The sequence below is a fragment of the Ostrinia nubilalis genome, chromosome 26 (assembly GCF_963855985.1).
Source record: "Ostrinia nubilalis chromosome 26, ilOstNubi1.1, whole genome shotgun sequence".
NCBI lineage: Eukaryota > Metazoa > Arthropoda > Insecta > Lepidoptera > Crambidae > Ostrinia > Ostrinia nubilalis.
The window spans coordinates 2,270,164-2,296,168 of NC_087113.1; the positions used below are offsets into that span (position 1 = coordinate 2,270,164).

The window sequence follows — 26,005 nt, forward strand, 5'->3', positions numbered from 1 at the left end:
AAATTTGTAGTCAAAAATATTGTTTAAAAAGTATATTCATTGAGTACAAAGTGTGTTTATTAATAACTATAGTAGTATAATTAATTATCAGTATCAACATGCTGTTTAGATTATTCACAAACTTTATTCATTTACTAAATTGACATCATTCGAGATAGCTAACTTTAAATCAATTAGGTATACAGAAAAACGAAAAACCATGAGAATAACAAAAATATTGTATAGCCCCATAAAGTATGTTCACACAGCGTGCCTAGGTGCCTACATACCTTTATCGATATTTGCCTAATATTATAGTCCAGTCAATGAATGCTTTAACGACGGTGTAGAGAGAAATCCCTGGAACACAATTTCTGACCTCGGGACTTTATTTAGACTAGTTAGGAGGTGAACATAGTAAAAGTCCCCGCCCTTAGCCCTTGAGCCGGCGGGAAGAGGGGGGTTTAAAGGTGCCACTTTTTGGTTTTTCGCTTAATCCTCGGAAACTATGCGTCCTAGTGACATGGCTACTATGAACCAAAAAAAGCTTATTCAATGTGCTACAGGTGAGACAGTCAAGTTTTTCTATATCTTGTATAGTTTTCGCATTTCTGCTCTAGAAGGTCTGTAATATTAGAAATTTTAATTTTGTCTTACATGTTCCCATCAGGAGAAAATCGACTAAATCAACATTAAGCAAACATTATAGACATGCGGGAGCATGTTAAGCCTAGTTCCAGGGAGGGGACTGCATCGTGCGTATATTTAGACGAACTAATTGGAGCCACTTTTGACTCCTCATCACTCAAAAAGCACTGTGCATTAACACTTGAAATTAGGCTCATGTGTTGAGACTTGCAAGATAAACATCAGCTTCAAATTTCATAAATATACCTCAAGCGGTTATTTAGGTATTGACGTTCAAAAATCGACATTTAGGTCACTAAAATTTATCTATCACCTGTGAAATGTTAAAATTTACTGGTTTTTTATTTGTTCTTTTGTATTTACACAACTACCTATCTGGATGCCAAATTTGAACCTTCAAGGTCATCTGGAAGTGGTTAGAATTTGGTCTTATAGGTCAGCCATGTAGATTTTTAGACGTCAATACCTAAAGAACCGTTTGAGGTATATTTATGAAATTTTAAGCTGATGTTTATCTTGCAAGTCTCAACACATGAGCCAAGTTTGAAGTGTTAATGCACAGTACTTTTTGAGTGATGAGGAGTCAAAAGTGGCTCCAATTGGTTCGTCTAAATATACGCACGGTGCAGTCCCCTCACTGGAACTAGGCTTAACATGCTCCCGCATGTCTAGAATATTAGCTCAATGTTGATTTAGTCGATTTTCTCCTGATGGAAACATGTAAGACAAAAATAAAATTTCCAATATTACAGACCTTCTAGAGCAGATGCCGCGAAAACTATACAAGATATAGAAAAACTTGAGTATCTCACCTGTAGAAAATTGAATAAGCTTTTTTTGGTTCATAGTAGTCATGTCACTAGGACGCATAGTTTCCGAGGATTAAGCGAAAAACCGAAAATTGGTACCTTTAAACCCCCCTCTCCCCGCCGGCTCAAGGGCTAAGGGCGGGGACTTTTGCTATGTTCACCTCCTAACTAGTCTAAATAAAGTCCCGAAGTCAAAAATTGTGTTCCACGGATTTCCATCTATAATGCTTTATTGACTGGACTATAGGAAAGATTGTTTGGATACAAATGACAAAACAATATTAGAAGCTTGAAACAAAAACTTTTATAAAAACTTCATTATAATGATAAGTATGTACCGACCGAGTTTTTTGCCCAGTGTTTTTTTCTGTATCTATTAACATAGATTCTTTGGTCATATTCAAGAGGTCTAATATTATATGTAAACAATATTTAATTTAGTGAAAATAGGCGATAGAGAGGATTTGATTTAAAAATAAACAATATAAGGAAGTTAAAAGCACTGCCTCAAGCCAATGTGTAGTTTACTGTCTTTTGTCTTTTCATTCCTCTAGCCAGTAACATTAATTTAAAAATACCATCAATACTTCTGAGTACAATAAGACCCTCTCAAACTATAAACTTAGTCGGCCAATAGTTTGGTCGACTTCCAATTTTTATGAAGAATCGGCCGATCCCAAATCGGTGTAATTTGCGCACTTCCATACATGTTCATACTGATTACAGCCCGAAACTATCGGCCGACTAAAAGTCTGCCTGCAGGGTGTCTAAGTCAAAATGGCGTCAAAAAACTTGTGTACATAAATAAAGTATAGGTCTATTCCACTTTCATCACCTGGATTGGATCACCCAGGTGATGCAAAGCAGATTCCAGGCGACACTGGTGTCCCTTGATCACCTATGGATAATATCGCCTCGGTGATGGTTACTTTTATTATGCATAACAAGGCAGGCATTTGACCGCAATCGCATCTGGTGTTAAGTGAGATGCAGTCTAGGATGGTACATATTTGACCTGTAAGGGTCAGGGCTGAAAAGGCCCGGGTTATAGTGTTCAGGAAAGACAGCAGCAGGCAGTCCTAGGGACGTTAACCTGTGTCTGGTTCCTAGGTGATGGAAGGACTTCTTATCCATGGGTGATTAAATCCAGGCGATCAAAGTGGAATAGAGAAAGTATACTAGATAATATTCCGGTCGCCGAGCACGTAGAATTTCGTCTAATGACCCCAAGCGTAATTATATTGTTGTCGCGACTGTGCGACGGGCGCCCGCAGTGAGTGTGCGAGCGCGATAGCAATATAATTACGCACGAACGATACGGATGGGTAGCTTGGGGTCATTGGACGAAATTCTACATGCTCGGCGACCGGACTGTAGTTGAATTAGTACCGGATTGTGTGGTTCGGTTCCAGCAGGTCTACAGGCCGCATAGGAGGTTGCGGTTAACGTCGTATCACTCCTCCTCAATTTCGGCGTCCTCACCGTCTGGGGAAACGATAAATAATTTTGACATTACACAATGCGCCATCAAACTAAGCAAAGGTACTAATACTATGGATACCAGATATCCGAAATAATAAACATAGGTATAGTTACATATTGATTTTTTGGTTCTTCTGATTTATAGCTATTAACACAAAACCAAAAGTACTCGAGTGGGCAGGCCTCTCACTAGGTGGACCGACGATCTGGTGAAGGTCGCGGGAAGAGCTTGGATGCGGGCAGCGCAGGACCAGTCGTTATGGAAATCCTTGGGGGAGGACTTTGTCCAGCAGTGGATGACATTTGGCTGAAACGAATGAACGAACGAAAATAAAATCAGTTTTTACATCATTTTCTGCATGAGACATTTTGTTAAGCTTTACCTAATTTGGTCAATGTGCTTAAGGCCGGGTAGCAGAGAAAATGGCGAAAATGAAGTTTTCATTTTTCATTTTTGAGGTACTAAACAGTAAAATTAAAGGCTAAGATTTTTATTGGGCATACTCAGTGGCGGATTAACGTATAAGCACTACAAGCACGTGCTTGGGGCCCCTGTTCTCCAGGGGCCTCCATCCTCTGCTGGCGTGCCAGCAGAGGATGGAGGCGTTTCATTTCATACCTACATTTTATAGAGATTTAGCCTATGTTACTCGTAAGTAATGTAGCTTTCAAATGGTGAAAGAATTTTTAAAAACGGTCCAGTAGTTTTTGAGCCTATTCATTACAACCAAACAAACAAAGAAGAAGAAGAAGTGTAGATAAAGTAAAGCGCGTTTTCCCAAATATACAAGTGGCGTTTAAAGAAAGAAAGAAAGAAAAATTTATTACGATGAACATCACATACATGACAGAGAAAAAGACAGAAATGGCACATAAATATTACAAGGAAATAAAAAGTGAACTGAGCAGTGAGCAGTGCTATCCTGTCGCAACAGCGATGCCCATCGCAATGGGATTCCACTCAGCATATGCCGTGGCCCACGGTGGGGAAGGCCACGACGCTGGTTTTCAGTGGGCCCCATGCCGAGTGGAAGTCACGGACACTAACCTAAACTGCATATCAACAAGGCCGTTTAAATCCTACTAATATTATAAATGCGAAAGTTTGGATGTCATGATGTCTGGATGTTTGGATGTCTGGACGTTTGTTACTCTTTCACGCAAAAACTACTGAACGGATTTTGTTGAAACTTTACAGTATTACTGTTTATAACCCACATTAACATATAGGCTATAATTTATGACGATCTGTGACATACTAAATTTCACGCGGGTGAAACCGCGGGCAAAAGCTAGTATAAATATATAACAATAATAATAATGTGCAAACGTTTGTTGAATAAACATAATTATAATAAATTAATCCTTCAAGGCCCGCGAATCTAGACACAATAGATAATCAATTGTTATGACATTAATTAATGCCGTCTGGGACTCAAGCGGTTAAAGATGCTACATAATAAAATAATACCCGTATTAAAATAATAATAATTGTGTATACAGGATGTCCCGTAATGCAACGTCAAGCCGTAACTGGGTATTGAGGCAAGTTATGCTGGTTATCAGAAAAATATAAAAAATAATCTATGTGGCATTTTGTCAAAGTAATAGGCATTAAAAAAAACAAGAAAATCTACTCCCGGTGACGATCTTTTTACTCGTGTTGCCACAAATCTTCACTTTTTCCAAAATTTTTTTTTGTTAAGTAACCCTGAATAATGCTTCTCTAAATTGTTATCAAAATTACGAAACCAGCTGCTCCAGCTTGGATGAAAAAAATACATTATTCCCAAAAAAAATTTCAAAATAAAAATTTTGCCTAGTTTAAACTGACTGTACTGAAAAAAAATTGTACTACGCGAGTATGGCAAGTGAAGTCATAATTTGGCGCATTTAGTGAGGATTCCAAAATGGTATAACACTTGGTAAATTCTTGCTGTAATTGTCAACAATTTTTATTTTTTTTGGAAATAATCCCGTTTTTAACTTTATCTACCTTGGTTAAATATTATTATTCTAATGTGCCCAAAATTCAAGTTTCTGGCTTAAGTGAGGTGGAGAAGCCATTTTAAAAGGTATGAGCGGAACGGAGAGGGTCATCTTACCAAGCAGGGATGTTATGGATATCCGTAACCGTAACCGATACTATCGGATATCCGAAATAAAAAAATACCCATAACCGTAACCGAAACTGATTCAAAAGTTACGGATAGTTTCGGATAAAGGCGGAGTCTTAAGGGTACAATAAATTCCAAACAGAAGCATTATTCAGGGTTACATAAAAAAATAAAATTAGAAAAAGTGAACTCGCAAAGAACAAAAATCCGTCCAGATAAGCTTAATTATTTAGCATTAATGTGTATTGAGGCAGACATACTTCGTCGGATAAATTTCGACGATGTAATCTCGGAGTTTGCTCTGATTAAGGCAAGGAAAATAATATTTTAAGTTTTACATTTCACCTACTACACTTTCTATTTTGATGAACTTTCATTTTATACTTTATACCTTCCATTCCATTCCTTCCATTTAAGCAATAGAGGGCCTACACAGGCTCTGTGCTTAAGGCCTCGGATACTCTTAATCCGCCACTGGGCATACTTGAGGATATTTTCTAGGGCTATTAACGGATGGAAACACGATTTGATGAAGTTGACTCGAAAGAATAAATTCCCAAAGTTACCTCTATTCGTTTTCTATTTATGGTTTTATTTTTAAAATAAGCGATTTGGGATTCTAAATCTTTTACTAAACTAAAGTTCAGAAATAACTTGAGGGCTTTTAACAGATGAAATTTTTATATTGCGTCTTATTTAGTTACTTTGTTAAAAAATGTGGAAAAAATCGTCCATGACGGCTTGGACAATCTCAATCAGTCGCGCGGTGGCGCTTACGGAGGACGGACGCGTGTCAGTTTTTTGGCCGTGACAGTTCGCGATTTGTCAATATTTTTGACAATGATGACTTTGATGAGTCACAGTATAATAATATCAGTGTTACTGAAGAAAGCTTAAAAATTTTTGATAATTAAAAATTATCAATTTTGTCTACCTATTGAAATTTAAATCGTTCGCATCCTGTTAAACGAAGACTCTACTCATGATACATAGTACATTCCTCAAATATGAGACAAAACCAATGAGTTAAAATTACATTTTAATAGTACCTACATACAATCGACTTACACTCTTTAGAAGAGCACACTGACACAAATAAATAATAAAAAATAAAAGTCAACGGATTTAAAACTGGAGTTCATGTGACTCCTTGTAGACTTGAGTGTCTAGAGCGTCCCTTCCTCCACCATGCGTAAGAATTTTCACAAAAATACTGTCTAAGGTCTGTAGCTAAAGGTCTAAGCTGCAAGATAGAAGAATCTTCTAGCCAAAAAGATGGCAGATGCAGCAGATGTCAACGGATTTAAAACTTGGAGTTCATGTGACTCCTTCTAGACTTGAGTCTCTAGAGCGTCCCTTCCTCCACCATGCGTAAAAGTTTTCCAAAAATACTGTCTGAGGTCTGTAATAAAAGTCTAAACTGCAAGATAGAAGAATCTTTTAGCCAAAAACATGTTTTTTCCTAATAACTTTAAAACTATAATTTGAACGAATTTTGCTATTAGTGGACAAATTTTTGCTCACGATGGACTAATTATCTGCTATACTCTCGACTCTCTAAAGCACAACATTTATAAAAATTTTGCTGCGGTAATGCACTCCAGGTAACCGTGTGTGATGCTTATTGCTCATAGTGATTTTCGATACAGAGCCCCGTACATACGTTATACATAAATTATGGAAAGAAAACACCCAGACCAATACAAACAAATATGTATGCAATTTTAGTATGATATTTTTATTTATTAATAAACAAAAAGACTGAACAAAATTGATGCGTGTACTGATTAATGTAATTAACCACATGCAAAGCTTTGTGAATTGCAACAACTATAATTTATTATCCAAGCTCTAAGTAATCGCTACTACGAGTAACTGATCATAAAATGTTTTTCCAATCGCTCAAGCTCCCGAGGATCTACCGATAGGTCGGGTGACGTAATCTTGAAATTCTTTTAGCCGGCGCGGAACTTCCGGAAGGTCGGGTGACGCCACGCCTCTTTGAACCGTGTTTACTTTGGCAGTTATATTCTATATTTATTCGATTCTAAAATATATTCCCAAAAATTTTGAAAGTTGTTTTAATTTGTATCACTTGGATATGATTTGTATTAGAAAGTGCTGTGAGTGTGACGCTTGAACGGAAGGAAGTCAACCTAACCTAACCAACTGCGTATTTCTAAACTGCATATTTCTATACTGTGTAGCCGCGAGAGCTCTTTAGCGCGCTGTCTTCGGCGAAGAATTGCGCGCGCAGATTTTGACAGCGCGAAATACCTACTTTAGCAGAAATACCAAGCCTTAATGCGAGTTTAGAATAAACATCATTGCTAGTGTGTCATAAAAATCTGAAATTTTAATTTTTGAAAGTATCTTGCTAGTGTCATAAAAATCTGAAGATTTTAATTTTTGAAAGTACATAATTATCTTGCTAGTGTCATAAAAATCTGAAGATTTTAATTTTTAAAAGTATCTTGCTAGTGTCATAAAAATCGGAAGATTTTAATTTTTGAAAGTATCTTGCTAGTGTCATAAAAATCTGAAGATTTTAATTTTTGAAAGTATCTTGCTAGTGTCATAAAAATCTGAAGATTTTAATTTTTGAAAGTATCTTGCTAGTGTCATAAAAATCTGAAGATTTTAATTTTTGAAAGTATCTTGCTAGTGTCATAAAAATCTGAAGATTTTAATTTTTGAAAGTATCTTGCTAGTGTCATAAAAATCTGAAGATTTTAATTTTTGAAAGTATCCGTTAGGGTCACTAATCTGGCGTATATTTCATGTAATTTTTTAGGCAGTCGCTAGCGATGTCGTTTAATGTAATCTCGCACTAAATACACAGGAGCGGCGTAGCTTGAGTTGTCAAGCTATACCACAGAATAATAATAAGTACTAGGTACGTACAGAAGTATTATTCGCGAAGGTATTTAAAAAATGTATGCCATTAAAATATGGTGTAATTTAGCTTGTCTCAAGAGTCAAGCACCATTTTGTTGACAAACGTCAGTGATCGGCACTGCGCCGAAGCTATAGGGCTGACTTCGGTAAAATGATGTGACGTGAGGTGCCAAACTGCGGAAAATGGCGGAGGAAATACATGATTTAGCATGAATTATCACGAATAATATTAACTACTTATTTACCTCTCAGTGTCTTGAGGCAACTTAAAAAAGTACGTTCTGTGTTTTTATTATTATTTAGGCAGTTAAATACTGCACAGTATTTAGTACACCATTTTCTTTATTTTCTTCCATCATACACAAGAATACGCGTGCGTGAGTCAATGTTCGCTCGTATGTGAGGCCTTGTCGAATAGTATCCTGTAGGTGGGCCATCGTGCGTGTTTTGTTTTCGATGTAAACTCGCGGAGATGATCAGGCCTGGCTATACCAAGTTTGATCAGTGACTTCTATGGATGAAACAAGATACTATTGAGGTATCGATACTTTTACTCGATACAGTATCAGTCCGCAAGTATCGATACTTATTCATTATCGATTGAATAGTAACACTTGTATCGAATCGTTTTTGGAAGATGTTGAGTAAAAACCGTAACAAGTACATATTGGTATTATTTATTGATAAGCACAAAATCCTAACCCCCTTACTAATAAAAAGTTATACAGTTGTTGAGAATGTCACTTTAAAACACTGTTCAATGAGCGTGTAAGTTTTATTAGTAAGGGGGTAAGAATTTATGAAAAAGAGTCTTTGTTTTGTTTTTCTGAAGCGTTACAAAAACATTGTAAACTCGTATCGTCTCATCCCTAGTGACTTGTCCTTGCGGTACTTACCGACGTGGTTGGCGCCGTTGGAGTCCACTCTAAGTTGCCGCAGGCGCGCGGCCGCCTCGTCCTCCGCTAAGTCCTCTTCTTCCGCGTCCTCGAACTCCTCGTCACCAGCTGAGGAACACCAAGCGTATGTTCAATATAAAAACGTATTCCCTTCATGAATTTTTCGGCCATCTGGCCAGCGAGAAGTGTAGGCATCATTTACCCGTGTCAGTTCTGCGCGCTGCGCCCAAAACTTTGTCATTAAAGTTTGCTAATTCGTTGTCATCTATTATTTTCATTACATATTTGAGTAAGACTCATTATGAACAAGCATAAGCCGCCTCTGTGGTCTAGTGGTAAGACCACCTGCTTCAGACGCAGAGGTCCCGGGTTCGATTCCCAGGGGGGGCAGATTTTTCTGTTCGGTTTGGTTGGTGGTAGAGCTTGTTCTAAGTCCGCCTGGCTAGCTACCACCATCTTACCTAAGTCTGTCGCCATAACAACAATGTTAACAGCATTGTTGTGTTCCGGCAGTTAGAGGTAAGATAGCCAGTTCCTCCGTGGTTGAGGATTCCGGTTGAAGCTCGCTTCCACCTTCGGCCTGATCGTCACTTACCATCAGGTGAGATACAGGCCAAGAGCTTCCTCGTTGTGGATAAAAAAAAATAAGACCCATTTTCCACCAAGGCGAAGCAGAGTGAAGAAAAGTTTTGCATAACCAATCAGTATTCATTCAGTTTTAACCGCTTGAGTCCCAGACGGCATTCATTAATGTCATAACAATTGATTATAATTATCTATTGTGTCTAGATTCGCGGTCCTTGAAGGATTAATTATGTTAATTTAATTAAATCTGAATGAATACTGATTGGTTATGCAAAACTTTTCTTCACTCTGCTGCGCCTTGGTGGAAACCGAGCCTAATACGGTGTCTGCCTGTTATAATATGTTGTTTCCTTGATAAGTAAAGTTTTAAAAAAGTGGCCTCCGCAGAATAACAGCGTCCTGTTCGGGGTCTACCTCAGAGCAGGACACAATGCTGAGCGGATGCCATTTTGGTCCACAAATGTGCAAGTATTGTAAACTGTATACTGTAATAATTTAATATGTTGGGCCAAATAAAATATTTTCTTTCTTTCTTTCTCACCATCGTCAAAGTCCTCCCCGTCCATATAAGGGTCGTCATCGTCCACGTCGGCCGGGTCGGGGTGCAGCGCCTGGCCTTGGCTCATGGCCGCATACATCGGCTGCAAGTCGTGCTCGCTGCTCGGCACGAAGCTACAGGAGTATGAGAGAAGACAGGTTATACAGGGTGGAAACGTTAAGTGATCTCATTCGATTATTTCTAAACTATACCAGGCCTGTTCATCTCCGCGAGTTTACATCGAAAACAAAACACGCACGATGGCCCACCTACAGGATACTATTCGACAAGGCCTCACATACGAGCGAACATTGACTCACGCACTCGTATTCTTGTGTATGATGGAAGAAAATAAAGAAAATGGTGTACTAAATACTGTGCAGTATTTAACTGCCTAAATAATAATAAAAACACAAAATGTACTTTTTTAAGTTGCCTCAAGACACTGAGAGGTAAATGAGTAGTTAATATTATTTATGATAATTCATGCTAAATCATGTATTTCCTCCGCCATTTTCCGCAGTTTGGCACCTCACGTCACATCATTTTACCGAAGTCAGCCCTATAGCTTCGGCGCAGTGCCGATCACTGACGTTTGTCAACAAAATGGTGCTTGACTCTTGAGACAGGCTAAATTACACCATATTGTTAATGACATTGAGCATAATTTTTTTTAAATACCTTCGCGAAGTAAAACTTCTGTACGTAGTACTTATATTATTCTGTGACTATACAAGATATTCAAAAACTGGTTACTGATCCTGAAAGTGCTTCACAAGCTCTATCCAACGGTACCCATAATAGGTTACAGAATAAACTGGAGCTGTCCGAAAATTCAATGTTTCCAGCTTCCATACTAAATGTATGCCAGACACACAATATTAGAATAATAATAAACTCTTAAAATAAACTCGTAAATTGTATTCTTATTTAAAACTAGCGGCCGCCCGCGACTTTGTACGCGTGGATCTCGTTTTACCCCCGCGTGGGAATTTTGCAATATCCTGTTGTAACTAAGCTTTAAGTTTACTAAGATACCTGCATGCCAAATTTCAAGAGTCTATCTTACGCGGTTTAGATTTTTTCATACAAATGTTTTTTCCCGCTAACTCCCGTTCCCGTGGGAATTTTGCAATATCCTGTTATAACTAAGCTTTAAGTTCACTAAGGTACCTGCATGCCAAATTTCAAGCGTCTAACTTAAGCGGTTTAGATTTTTCATACAAATGTTTTTTCCCGCTAACTCCCGTTCCCGTGGGAATTTTGCAATATCCTGTTGTAACTAAGCTTTAAGTTTACTAAGGTACCTGCATGCCAAATTTCAAGCGTCTAACTTAACCGGTTTAGATTTTTCATACAAAAGGATTTTCCCGCTAATTCCCGTTCCCGTGGGAATTCCTAAGTATCCTATAACCTGCCCAGGAGTATGAAGAATAATTGTACCAAGTTTCGTTAAAATCCGTCGAGTAGTTTTTGTTTCTATAAGGAACATACAGACAGACAGACAGACAGACTGACAGACAGACAAAAATTTTACTGATTGCATTTTTGGCATCAGTATCGATCACTAATCACCCCCTGATAGTTATTTTGAAAATATATTTCATGTACAGAATTGACCTCTCTACAGATTTATTATAAGTATAGATTATTCATAGAAAACATTGGTTTTAGGCTTTACTTGCTATAATATTGTCAAGAGATGAGTGTCATGACTGTGGTAGTACTAAATGTATGGAAGAAGGAAACATTAAATTTTTGGATAGATCCAGTTTATTCTGTAACCTATTATTGATACCATTGGATAAGCTTGTGAAGCACTTTCAGGATCAGTTACCAGTTTTTCGATATCGTGTGTAGTTTAGAAATAATCGAGTGAGATCACTTATCGTTTCCACCCTGTATAGTCTGGTCGCCGAGCACGTAGAATTTTGCCCAATGACCCCAAGCTACCCATAATTATCGTTCGCGCGTAATTATATTGCTGTCGCGACTGTGCGACGGGCGACCGCAGTGAGTGTGCGAGCGCGACAGCAACATAATTACGCGCGAGCGATAAGGATGGGTAGCTTGGGGTCATTGGGCAAAATTCTACGTGCTCAGAGACCGGGTTTTAGATCGTTTCATCCACGAAGACGCGCCCCTCCATTCATTTCCTATCAATCAATAATATGTTTACATAATACAAAAGTCACCTATGAAATATTTTAAATAGTTACCGAAGTTGTGTGATTGGCTGGTCCTCAGCATCAAAGTCATCGTCATCATCGTTCGCATCACCGGTTCCTGCCTGTGCAAGTTCTGGTAACCTACAACAATTAATAATAATATCATTAATTAATTTATTGTTTGGAAAGCAGTTAAATGATAAATAATAATTAATATCAAACCATTATTACGAAAAATCAAATATACATTACCAGCTGTTAAAAGTAAATAAATATTCTAACAAAGATAAAGCTTTGTTGAGTAATTCTTGTAACACTACAATTCCTAACTTTCCATAATAAAGATTCGAAAATCTTACTTTAACTTTAATAAAGTCAGATATCTGTCAAATTCCATACAAAAAACACTGGTATATTATTGTGTTACGTTGCGTTATAAAGTTACGTTTAGAGTAAGTTCGTACAACTCAGCCTTATTAGATAGTATTAAAATTTCCATATCCACAAACCTCAGTTCGTAATTGAGCACCATGTATAGAGCAGGCGACGGATCTCTCTGTATAGCGTGGAGCGATATGCTCGGATACAGCAGGTTGATAGACGGTGCGGGGCCTCCGGTCGGCCTTACACCTCCACCCCAGACTACATTGCTGAAATGGCAATTTTTTTTAGTAGTAAAATAAAATTAAAGTTGTTGAATTAAAGGATTTTTTTAGATATAAAGTAGAAAAAGTAGAAAGAATGTTGTTAACTTATAGGAATGAAAGCCATGGCTTCTGACATGCTGGAAGCATACTGACTGGCATAAAATACATTGTATTTTAATCTCATTTACTTGCAAGATCATTAAACATTTCAAAGATTATTTAAACAAGTCTTTGTGCGGCTTTAATAAATTATACTCCAACCCATTTTTTTACTGGGCTACTGGTTACACACAAGTACTATAAATTAACTGTTGTGTGCGAAAATAAGTAACTACAACTAACTGCAGATAATATTTTTCATATCATGAACGTTATTATGGAATTTGTATCACCTTCGAATACCTTGAACATGCACGTGCTAAAAGCTTCCGGGATTTTAGAATATACTATACATAAATAGGCGACTTACTGTTCTGTAATGTACAAAGTAGCTGTGCCCAGCTCTTGATTATTCACGAGGAGTTTGGTTGATGGTGTCTGGAAGAGGATCCCATCAACCGGCGCAGTAAAATTTGACGATATCACGACCATTGTGGCAACAAATTAAAAATAATGATGGTTCCCTGGCAAGTGACAGAGAATCACAATCTAAGCACTTTAGTGGAAGTTTCCAACGCAGGCGTGCAAAATAAATAATGCAATCAAGGAAATAATTATAAATTCGAGCAAACGCACATTCTACCGAAACGAACGAAAGAATAGCAAATAGCGTTTTGTTATTTGACAAGACAACTAGTTAGTACAAACAAAAATCAACAATGCGTAAAAGTGTTGGAGATTGAAAATTTATACAAAAGGAGTATAAAAATTATATTAAATATTACCTTTCATGTATATTTTAAGGAAATTTATAGAAAACATTTATATGAGAATTTATTGAAATAACATTTTAAACTTATTCATGGACATATTTTTTAAGGTGCATTAATTAAACGCATTCATCAAATAATAAAAAAACAAATAGCCAATCATGAGATAGTCAAATTTTCTAGTAACCAATCAAATGGTACAACCATTTATGAACGAACCAATAGGAAACAGGGTGGTTTTTTTAATATGTTGCCCTATTTTTCAACTCTACGCAAATGAGTGGACTTTTGTACATTTTAGAAACGTTTTATCCCATCAAAAACAATACTTGTCAAAAAAACCAAGTCTCGCAACTCAGTTGTTCTACGGTAAAAAGTTGTGAGATCCATGTAATACCAAGTCCAGGCCAGGAAATCTTTAACGCTTTACATAAATTATTGACTTGGCCATCGCACTAAATAATTTAATTTACACGTGTTTTCATGCGATGGCCAAGTCAATATATTTATGTAAAACGTTAAAGATTTCCTGGCCTGGACTTGGTATTACATGGATCTCACAACTTTTTACCGTAGAACAACTGAGTTGCGAGACTTGGTTTTTTTGACAAGTATTGTTTTTGATGGGATCTCATTTCTTTTTGTATTTTGTAGACAGCAGTTATGTATCTAGAAAACTGGACCGAAATTGAAAAATTTTACTCGACTTAGCGGTTGCACTACCGTGCCCCCAAATATTTTAGTTTTTCCTTGATTCATACACCAAACACTACTTATATTCCAAATTTGAAGCTTCTAGGTCTGCTAGAAGTGCCTTAGAATTTTGACGATCGGTGAGTCAGTCAGTCAGTCAGTCAGTGAGTGACAAAATTAAGAAACTTTGACCCGTTATAATTCTTAAACTACTGGTTCAAAATGAATGAAATTTGAAATATACCGTGTCTTTACAATGCCTGCATAGCTGATGAAAATTCAGCCTTCTAGTTTTATCCACAACGAAGTTACAGGCGGTCGAAAATGGCCTGAATTGCTTCGAGAAAAGGATGGTACGGCCGTGCCGCTTTTCTGCTCGACTTGGTGGGGGCACTGCCGTGCCCCCAGATTGGCATAAATTAGCTATAATTATTATTAATATGCACCGCCATGACTGGGGATTGCGCGCGCAGTGAGCCAGAAATCCAGAATCGTAATACCCGATCCAAAGGTATCTTACTTACATTACACCTTTGCTTTGGTCGCTGATAAGTATAAAGTTGCGATAACGCGTAATAAATAATCGATGAATGAGAAGAAGTGGCCAGAGGAATCTATATGAAATGGTATCGTTCTATTTTTGGTATCAAATTAATATTTTTTTCTTTCTTTATCAATAAGTGGAGGGAATTTTATTTTTTATGATGCAACATTATCCACAAAAAAAGTATACTTGTCAAAGTCACTCATCGACCGACCGTCTGTTCAGTTTTTTTGCCAAAAATGTCAATAATCGTATTGTTTTGTACGGATCGTATTAGATTTTATTATTTTTATGACTAAAATTATTACAGTACAAGCATAAAGTAATTTGATATGGAACAATCAGATATTAGTAGTATTATTAAATGTATAGATCTAAGTATAGAAGTCATAGATAGTGCTGATAAATGCTATAGTGAACTGCAGCCTTGTGATGTTAGTGTTCTTTCAAGAAAATTATTAATTAATACTGAAGAAAAGTTTGATTTATCTGGTTTAATGTTTTAAAACACTTTATTTTGTATGTGGCGTTGAAATTTAATCAGAATTTGTTATTTTTTGTAAGTTTTATTTAATTTTTATTTCATCATGAAACCTGTCTAAAAATTATTATTTTTATTGATGTTTTAGCCATTTAAAGGCATAGGAGATGAACCACAGCCTCCATACTACAGAGTGGATAGCATTGTGTTTGCGGATCCTTTAGAAAATGAAACTTTAGCGCCAAATTGTGAAGATTCTTCCAAAAGTAAGTGATGAACAAAAATACATTTTAATATGTTCCTAACTATCTCTTGTATTGTACAGAGATTAAGATTGAATTAATGTTGAGCATTTACACAGTGTACGCGCCAGCATTAAAACCTCATACATTTCAAACTCATGTCACACTATTCTATCACTCATTCTGACAGTCCTTTTCCTATCCTCTCCCTCCCACCTTCAGTCTCGCTCTCGCATCGCAACGCGCCGCTTCGCCTACCTATCTAGGCGTCAATTACTAAATAAGTATCCAAAATAAACCAATTCAAATAAACCCAAATCGCGCGCTAAACTCATCTCAATAAAAATTCAAGTGTTTGTGAAAGTGAAAGAAGAACCAAGCTTGGACCGTCCTGTGGAGTCTGCTCAATCGAAGGTATCCCATCCCATTCCTATCCCAATCTCCTACAACTCCTTTCTGGTCCTACCGAGCCGCATGGTTCATTTCCTATCCTTTACACTTACAGAAAATCACAACTACACATTTTCACGCATCCGTCATTTTGACAACTCTCTAGAAAATTCTAGAAAATTCGCTCGTTTGACACATTCTTTCTGGAAAGTTCGATTCGTTTGATATTTGACACATTCTAGAAATTACTATTCGCTCAAACGTCAACTCGTTGTTTGTAAACACGTGTATTTTTTAAATTCAATCTTTTAAAATTTTGTTTCAATTCAATTTCAAATTCGCTTACATACGCTACGCATTTTATTTTCCTACTGGATTATAAATAAATACGCACAACTCAACTCATTTTTAACGCTAGCTCTCGTGCGTGTGTTTGCTCACCTACAATACAATGGAGGGAGTAAAACGCAAAATTAATTTGCTTGAAGCTAAAAAAGAAGCGCTTTTTCAGAGGGTTCAGGAACTATACGACCTCAGCCTAAAGGTCTCCGACCCTCAGATTGAACAAATTTTCATGTCTCGCATGCATTCGATTGAAAAAACAAGATCGGATTTTCTTGATACTATTGACGAACTTAATTTGTGTTATATGAAAAATGATGAGGAACTCAAACCTACATTTGCCGCACTCAACTCGTTTGACGATTTGTACTGTAACATCCTTTCGGTGCAAAGCTCCATCGCACAACTAAAGGCCAACACAGAGCGTCGCAAACAGGATTTCGTAAAAAAATTACCGCCTTTAGAACTAGTCTCTTTCGACGGAGCCCCTTCCAAGTGGCCCGTTTTCTACCAAAATTTTAAAACGCTTATTCATGAGAACACTGGTTTGTCTCCAGGTGAAAAGGCTCAATACCTTATAGGAAAACTTTCCGGAAAAGCACTTACAATTTGCTCGGGTATTCCACCGACTGGTGAGAACTATTACATAATTTGGAACAACCTATTAGAAAAATACCAAGACATAAGAGTACAAGCCTCTATGTATTTGGAACAATTAATAAACTTCAAATCGCAATCTTTAGATGAATTTTTGGAACAGTATTGCTCAGCTGAAGCTGCCTTACGACGTTTACAGATTGATGACCTTTCCGATTTCATTTTGACTCATATTGCTCTCAGTAAATTAGACAAAGACACTCTAAATTTATTTGAACAATCCATTAAGCACGTAAAAATGCCTACGTTTAATGATCTCAAGACTTTTATAAAAGTACAAAATAAAATCCATGCTTTACGCTTATGTTTTACGCAGAATAAGCCGTACGTTAATAATAAAACGAATTTCGCATCGCAGTCTAAAAACTCGAAACCGACACAGTCGTTTGTTTCTAATACAGCTTCTGGAGTAAAACCCAATCAACATTACTTCCAATCTCAACCGAATTCGCAAGGCTCATACACTCCATCCGCTGTACGCAAGAATTGTCAACTTTGTAAGACGGAACCTGAACATGCCCTGTTCAAATGCAGTTATTTTCGCTCGAAAAATGCGCCAACTCGCTACTCTTTAGTGAAAAAATGTAACTTTTGCCTCAATTGTTTGGGCTTTCATAATGTTAAATATTGCAAATCTCAAAATCGTTGCTCAGTTTGCCAACGTAAACATCACACTCTTATTCATATAGACAACTTTAACGTGAATAGACCTATGACGTCACAGCAGCTGACTTGCAGCGCGACGCTTTCGCCGACCGACGCGTCCATGTCCGCGCCCGGTCCGGTCACGCCGCCGTTGCAATCGATGCCAACCAACAATGTATCTCTTTCTGCAGTCACGCCGTCGATCGCTGATGAATCTAGTACCACGGTCTTATTACCCACCGCGTCAGTGTATACTTATGACAATAATAAGACGTGTCAAAAATTACGCGTGTTTCTAGACACAGGTTCGATGAGCAACTTTATCACAAATAAATGTTGTGCGCGACTGAACTTAAAAGTCAATCCGCTACCTACCACTATTAAGGGCATAGGTCAGTCTGAAAGTGTGTCGCTAGGATATGTATCTTTCACAATTGCCTCACGCTTTGATCCCAGGTGTAAATACACTATTAACGCACGCGTCATTGATACAATAACCGATTATTTACCTAATGTAAGGGTTGACATAACCCAGTTATCGCATTTACAAGGTCTTCCTATGGCTGATGACAGCTTCGATATCCCTGCTGAAATCGATTGTTTGTTAGGCAATGAGATATTCCCGCTTCTTTTAGGTAGTAATAAAATAACTTCACCGCAATCCTCTGTCATCGCTATCGAAACCACGCTCGGATATCTCGCTATGGGACGCGCTCAGTGCTACTCAGCTCATTCACGCAATGATAACAAAGCATTCTTTTGCAATGTAGACTCGCACTCATTAGAATCACTCACGCAACGCTTTTGGGAGCTTGAAAGTGTACCTACTAAGAGACACATCAGCCCTGACGACGAAATATGTGAAAACATTTTCCAATCAACTCATTCTCGCGACGACTCTGGGACGTATACCGTTTCTTTGCCATTTAAACTCGACCCATCAGAACTCGGCGATTCTTACTTTACTGCTAGGCGTCGCTTCTATAACTTAGAGAAAAAGTTAGACTCAACTCCGGGCTTACGCACTAACTATAATGAAAATATTCAAGACTGTATCGATCGCGGTTTTCTGTCAAAAGTTGAAAACGCATCGAATTCAGAGGAAAATACTCCAAATTATTATATACCTCATCATGCAGTATACCGACCAGATAAACTCACTTCAAAAACTCGAGTCGTTTTAGATGCAAGTTGTAAAACAACCTCTGGAAAGTCGTTAAATGATGTTCTTTACACTGGCCCAAACTTACAAAGTAATATTTTTGATCTTTTAATTAACTTACGCATTTTCTCAGTCGCTTTATCTGCTGATATTGAAAAGATGTATTTCTGTGTGAAGCTTGATCAAAATCACCACCCGTTTCAACGCATATTATTTCGATTTGATCCTGAATCACCGATTGATACTTATCAATACAATAGGGTTTCTTTTGGCGTTTCTAGCTCGCCTTACCTCGCTATGCGTGTCGTTCGCCAACTCGCTGAGGACGAGCGCGCGAATTATCCTATCGCCGCGTCTGAAGCTCAATCCTGTATGTATATGGACGATTATGTCTCATCGATGGACGGGTTAGAAAAAGCTGAACAATCTTACCATCAAATGGTTAAGATGTTCATGGCCGGGGGGTTTAAAATGGTTAAGTGGATCTCGAACAACCCTGAGCTTATAAATAAGATTCCCGATTCGCATAAAAATCCACAGCTCGTCGATTTTGACACTGACTCAGAAATTACGACAAAAATCATAGGCATGCAGTGGCTTCCTAATGATGACGTTTTTCTTTACAAAATTAACTCTACTAACTCTGACCAATGCACAAAACGCACGATTCTTTCCGCAACCGCTAGATTATTCGACCCTTTGGGTTTGCTAGGCCCTGTGACAGCGTTTCTCAAACTCTTAATTCAAGAATGCTGGCAGCGCGAACTTGAATGGGATCAGCCAGTTCCAGACTCAATAAAAAATAAATGGAATCGGTTTGATAGTGAGATTAACTATTTATCGCAATTAAAAATACCTCGTCACATAGGAATCACCGCGGGTTGTCACGTCACTATCATGGGCTTCGCGGACGCCAGCGAAGTATGCTACGGAGCTGTAGTTTATGTGCGCGTGAGCTCTGATGCAGATTCACCCGGTGAAGTCTTTCTTATCGCATCCAAATCGCGCGTCGCGCCTTTAAAGAAAATATCTCTTGCGCGGCTTGAACTGTGCGCAGCGCTGCTCTTAACAAATCTTTTGTTATCGGTTCGCGATAGTATAGAGAATCGTTATCCTGTTAACTCAATTTACGCATTTTCAGACTCGACTGTCACTCTCACGTGGATACATTCTCCCGCGTACAAATTTCACACATTTGTTGCGAATAGAATTACTGAAATTAATTCGAAACTCAACGCAAAAATTTGGCATCATGTTAATGGAAATGAAAATCCTGCAGATGTAATATCGCGACCTGTAACTCCTAAAGCATTATTAAATCAATTAAATTGGTTTCACTCTCCTCAATGGACAGCTCAGCCAATCTCGCAATGGCCTATCGAGCCATTTCAAGTTTCATCTAACAGTGTTCGACTGGAAGAGAAAACTATCGCTCTTGTTTCAGAGACAAGCTCTCAATCGAACTCTCACTTTTTCGATCGATTAATTGATCGCATTTCCACGTACCCAAAATTATTACGCGCTACTGTGTACGTGTTACGCTTCGCTAAAATACTACGTTCAAACGGAGTGGTTACATCCTCTGATTTAGAACTCGCTGAACTCTATTTAGTACGCCATATACAGGCACTATTTTTTACTCAAGATATGCACGCAATTAAAAATAATAAACGCTTTAACAAATCGCTTCTCAAACTGAACCCTTTCATTGACTCTGATAATATACTTCGTGTCGGAGGTCGACTCACTCACTCTCAACTCAACTATGGACAAAAGCATCCAATCATTCTATCGCCTAAACATCGCTTCACTCAACTTTTAGTTGATTACTTTCATGTATGTAATTTACATACTGGTCCTTCACTTCTACTCAGTCTGCTTAGACAGAAATTTTGGATACTTTCCGCACGTAACTTAGTACGTCAAAGAGTGCATCAATGCAATATCTGTTTTCGTTTAAACCCTAAATCTACAAACCCTCTCATGGGCGACTTGCCATCATTTCGCGTTTCAGAAGCTAAAGCTTTTGTTTATACATCAGTCGATTATGCAGGTCCCTTCTTTATTACTCACATTCGCCGCAGAGGTGTTAAAAGCCAGAAGGCTTATATTTGTTTATTTTGCTGTCTTACAACTAAGGCTCTACACATAGAGTTAGTTTCAGACTTAAGCTCTGATCTATTTCTCGCCGCTTTTCGTCGATTCATTTGTAGAAGAGGCCCCGTTTCCATGATATATAGCGACGGAGGTACTAACTTCATTGGCGCTAAACGCAAGCTTGACGAAATTTACGCTCTTTTAGAATCTGACTCTCACAAAAATTATTTAAGTTCACATTTGGCTGAACAACGCATTAAGTTTCTTCATAGTCCACCATATGGTCCGCACTTTAACGGCATCACAGAGATAAATGTTCGTTATGTAAAAACGCATCTTTATAAAGTTATTGGTCTTCAAGTGTTAACATACGAAGAGTTCAACACTGTACTTGTACAAATAGAAGGCTTATTGAATAGTAGACCATTGTGTGTTCTTAGCTCTGACCCATCTGATATATCCGCTCTCACTCCCAATCACTTTCTCAATATAACTCCACTGAAATTCTTACCAGTAGAGGATGTCTCTGATATTTCTGACAATCGGTTAACGCGTTATCAGTTAGTCAATAAATTAGTGCAAAGCTTTTGGCGTCGCTGGAGTCAGGAGTATTTAACTTCTCTACAACGCCGTGAAAAGTGGAATACGGTGACCAAACCGATAGATGTGGGCTCTGTTGTTGTTATAAAAGATGACAATGCACATCCTCTTTGTTGGCCATTGGGTGTGGTTGTGGAAGTATATCCCGGAAAGGACAAAATCATTCGCACCTTAAAGATTCGCACTGCAACCGGTATTTATGTTCGGCCTGTAGTTAGAGTTTGTCCTCTTCCTTTACAGTAACTCAAATAATGTTCTTAACTTTATTTTAACATTAACTTTAATTTAACACAACTTTAACGCTAATTTAACTCGTTTAGTTCTCTCTAACGCATGTTTTTTTACGTTTTTAACTTTTTTTTACAAACGCTACTCAATCTAGAGGAAGACCTCTAGGCCGGGGGAGTTGTACGCGCCAGCATTAAAACCTCATACATTTCAAACTCATGTCACACTATTCTATCACTCATTCTGACAGTCCTTTTCCTATCCTCTCCCTCCCACCTTCAGTCTCGCTCTCGCATCGCAACGCGCCGCTTCGCCTACCTATCTAGGCGTCAATTACTAAATAAGTATCCAAAATAAACCAATTCAAATAAACCCAAATCGCGCGCTAAACTCATCTCAATAAAAATTCAAGTGTTTGTGAAAGTGAAAGAAGAACCAAGCTTGGACCGTCCTGTGGAGTCTGCTCAATCGAAGGTATCCCATCCCATTCCTATCCCAATCTCCTACACACAGTATTTTACTTGTCCTAGACTAAATAATCTTCTGTTTAAAATTTAAATAATACTTCAATAGACCATACTTAAAAGAATATTATAATGATTCATTGCCTTGTATGTGTGGTTGTCCTATACTATAATATAATAAATAATCAGTTTTGTATTTTTAGATGTACCATCGGATTCAACAATAGTTTTAAATGATAATGTTATGGTCAGAAAGAGGAAAGGCAGAGGCAAAAACCTCTATGTACATTTGGAAGATGAATCCAAGTTGAATTGTCCTGTGGTAAGTAATCCTTATTGCATGTAAAAAAAAATACTAATGGCGGATTTAATGCCAGTAGGTATACTCTGCCAGTCAACCATTGGTGAGGCAGAAGATTGGGGTGATTTATGCAGTTGTTTTCTATATTATCTTAGTTTTACAGTTGTAAATGTAATAATGGGATCAACTAGTATTTATTCAGAATCATCATCATCATCATCATCATTTCAGCCACAGTCCTGTGGCTATTCAGAATAATAAACAATTATTGTACAAATTCAGATTGTAAGACGTTTTATTTACATTGGTATTACTTATTGTACAACCAGCCCATCATTATCCCCTTCTCACAAATTAAAAGGTTTCCCACTTTCTACTAATTAATTGTATTGTTTATGTAGTTTCATAAGTTTGCATTTATTGTGTACTTGAATATTAGTTATTTATTAATGATGTAGAAACAATGTCATGTTGACTCTGAACATTTGTTTTAAGGAAAACTGCACCAAATCCTTCGCCACACCCACTCTCCTAAGCGCACACATCCGTAAAGTCCACTTCTCGGAGAGGCAGCACACATGTGAGGTGTGCGGAGCGAGCTTCACTGCTTCGTACCTGTTGAAACGACACTCGCTCGTGCACGGAGCAGAGAGAGTGCAGTGCCCTGTTTGTAACAAGATTCTGAGCTTGAGGACGAAGTAAGTAAATGACATTGATATATTAAAGTCCACTTCTCGGAGAGGAGCCACACTTGTGAAGTGTGCGGAGCGAGCTTCACCGCTTCGTACCTGTTGAAACGACACTCACTCGTGCACGGAGCAGAGAAAGCACAGTGCCCTGTTTTTAAGAAGATGCTGAGCTTGAGGACTGGTTGGTTCTGGGTGACAATTCCCAGCGGCAGAGCCTGATGCCACCACACGCGTCGCAGGTTGCGGATAGCGATACGGCCCCCAGATATGGGGGTTAGCTGCGAATATTCTGAATAAGCAGTCGCGGACAATTAGGCAGTCCACTGGAGAGGTGCTGGGGAGCTTGTAGCAGAGTTTACCTCCAGGAAATAGCGCACAAAACTCGATGATAGCTGGACGATAGTAGCGAACGTGGGCCGCTACTTTAAACCTAAGCTCTCAATGCTCGGGGAGATGAGCCTCGTTAGCCATGGCAGGCAACTTATCTAGGAGAAGGAGACTCTGATCAAAAACCCAAACAACAAATTTCGTCATGGAAGCAAGGTTTAAAGAGAAACTACCCCAGGAGGGTACCAACACCACAGGTGCGGGAGAATCCCTCTCTGGGCTGGCCGCACAATCATCTTGTGAGACCAGCTCAGGCAGCCCTTCGTATTCTGGGGGGGGCCAAATTTTGCCGAAAGATGTAAATCAAAATAAATATGCAGAGTCCTGCACTACTCAACAGCAATCAACTAAAACTACAACTAAAAAATTTGTGCAGCAAGCATTCCACCCAAGCTTGCTTACCAACAGACCGAGAAGTCATTCATTTGGGAACCATAAGACAGATATCAATGTGGACGCAAAACTAAATAAAGAATCGGACAGAGACAATACTAGAGAGACACCAAATACCCCAAAAAATACCACGGAAAATGACATAATCGATTTGACAACATGGCAAAGCGATAAAGTACCAGATTGGAAACGAAAAAGGCAAGACACAAGCCCACCACAGGACTCAACTCAAAAACGGCCAAAAACTCTAACTACGTTTGCGATACCAACATCAAATAGCTTTGAAGGACTACAGAATGAATCCAATGAAGATACAAATACGGATAATTCAAATAAAAAAAGGATGACGATCCCAAAACCCGAACCAATATTTGTAACAGGAGTAAATGACATTAAAGAACTCCATAAAATGTTAAAAGAAATCACAAACACAGACAAAAATTACACCCTTACGACTCTAAGAAATGGGCACACTGTAAAAATTCTACCAGGCGATGTTGAAATGTACAAAATCATTAGAGAAACATTTAATGTCAGTCACTATACATACCAGCTCAAACATGAAAAAGCATTCAGAGTAGTCCTTCGAGGACTCCATGCTACAGAAGACAAAGACATTATAAAAACCGAATTAAGGAATCTTGGACATTCTGTCAGAAACATCACCAATGTAATACACAATAAAACAAAAGACCCACTACCCCTATACTTTGTAGAACTGGAACCAAACTCAAATAACAAAGACATCTACTCAATAAAATCTATCAGTAACACCATCGTAAGATTCGAAGTTCCCTACAAAAGAAATGAAGTGGTACAGTGTAAACGATGCCAGAGATTTGGGCACACCAAAAATCTATGCCACAGGCCTCACCGCTGTGTTAAATGTGGCGATGATCACCCAACATCCTACTGCAAGAAAGAACCAAATACACCAGCAACATGTGTAAACTGCCAGGGAAGCCACCCTGCCAGCTATAAAGGCTGCACTAAATACAAGCAGTACAAATCGGAAATATTTGATAAAAATAGACCAAAAAATAAATCTGCGAATATTCAACCGAATAAAATAGAAATAACACCTAGAGAAACTGTTAGTAATACTAACATCAATCAAAAACCAAATGTAAACAAAACTTACACAGAACACGCCAAAAGCAGCTACGCTGATAAAGTGAAGGGTAATGCCCACAAAGAAAAAGACATGGAAGTACTGATGCAAAATATGTTCATAAAATTTGAAAATACGATCGAGAAAATGATCGACAAAATGATGGACCGTATGTTCGACTTAGTGTCCAAGCTAATTAAACCATGACTGCCATAAAAATATCCATTTGGAACGCCAACGGCTTGTCTGAAAGAAGACAAGAACTAGAATCCTACCTCCAAACTAACAATATAGACATAATGCTAATAGCCGAGACCCGCTTCACAGAAAGGAACTACATTAACTTCAAGGGCTATAGCTCTTACCTAACCAACCATCCTTCTGGAAATTCCCATGGAGGTACCGCAGTAATCATAAAAAGCAACATTAAACACCACGAAAGAGAACACTTCAGTGAGGATTTCCTCCAGGCGACGTCGGTGACGGTTGAGATGAAGACGGGACCCCTTGCAGTATCAGCAATATACTGTCCACCTAGGCATAGCATCAAGCATGAAGACTTCATCAAATTCTTCGATACACTCGGCCTACGCTTTATTGCAGGTGGAGACTGGAACGCCAAACACACGGCATGGGGCTCCCGCATGATACTCCCTCGTGGGCGACAGCTTTACATGGCTTTGATGAAAGAACAGATCCAGTGGCTCTCAGGCGGGCAACCAACTTATTGGCCGGCGGATACAAACAAAGTCCCTGATCTCCTGGACTTTTTTGTAATGAGAGGCATATCCAGAAACTACGCTACCGTTGAAAGCGTGGCTGATCTATCTTCTGACCACTCACCTGTTATCATAAGTATCAGTGGTAACTTCGCACTCAACGTGAGTCCTCCGGGATTGTACAATGGATCGACAGACTGGGATCAATTCAGAGAAAACCTAGA

At 38.3% G+C, this 26,005-nt stretch overlaps 2 protein-coding genes across 2 annotated transcripts; one reads left to right on the forward strand and one right to left on the reverse strand.

Moving 5' to 3' along the window:
• Positions 1-2,756: 2,756 nt before the first annotated feature.
• On the reverse strand, positions 2,757-13,537 carry LOC135084459 (methylosome subunit pICln). Its single transcript, XM_063979237.1, has 6 exons — positions 13,237-13,537; positions 12,630-12,770; positions 12,172-12,261; positions 9,956-10,086; positions 8,830-8,937; positions 2,757-2,921 (listed from the first exon to the last, which is right to left on the reverse strand). The coding sequence occupies exons 1-6, from the start codon at positions 13,356-13,358 to the stop codon at positions 2,890-2,892; spliced, it is 624 nt and encodes a 207-aa protein (XP_063835307.1). The 5' UTR covers positions 13,359-13,537; the 3' UTR covers positions 2,757-2,889.
• Positions 13,538-15,089: 1,552 nt separating this feature from the next.
• On the forward strand, positions 15,090-23,184 carry LOC135084397 (zinc finger protein 728-like). Its single transcript, XM_063979171.1, has 4 exons — positions 15,090-15,307; positions 15,503-15,620; positions 22,385-22,503; positions 22,978-23,184. The coding sequence occupies exons 1-4, from the start codon at positions 15,206-15,208 to the stop codon at positions 23,182-23,184; spliced, it is 546 nt and encodes a 181-aa protein (XP_063835241.1). The 5' UTR covers positions 15,090-15,205.
• Positions 23,185-26,005: the final 2,821 nt, after the last annotated feature.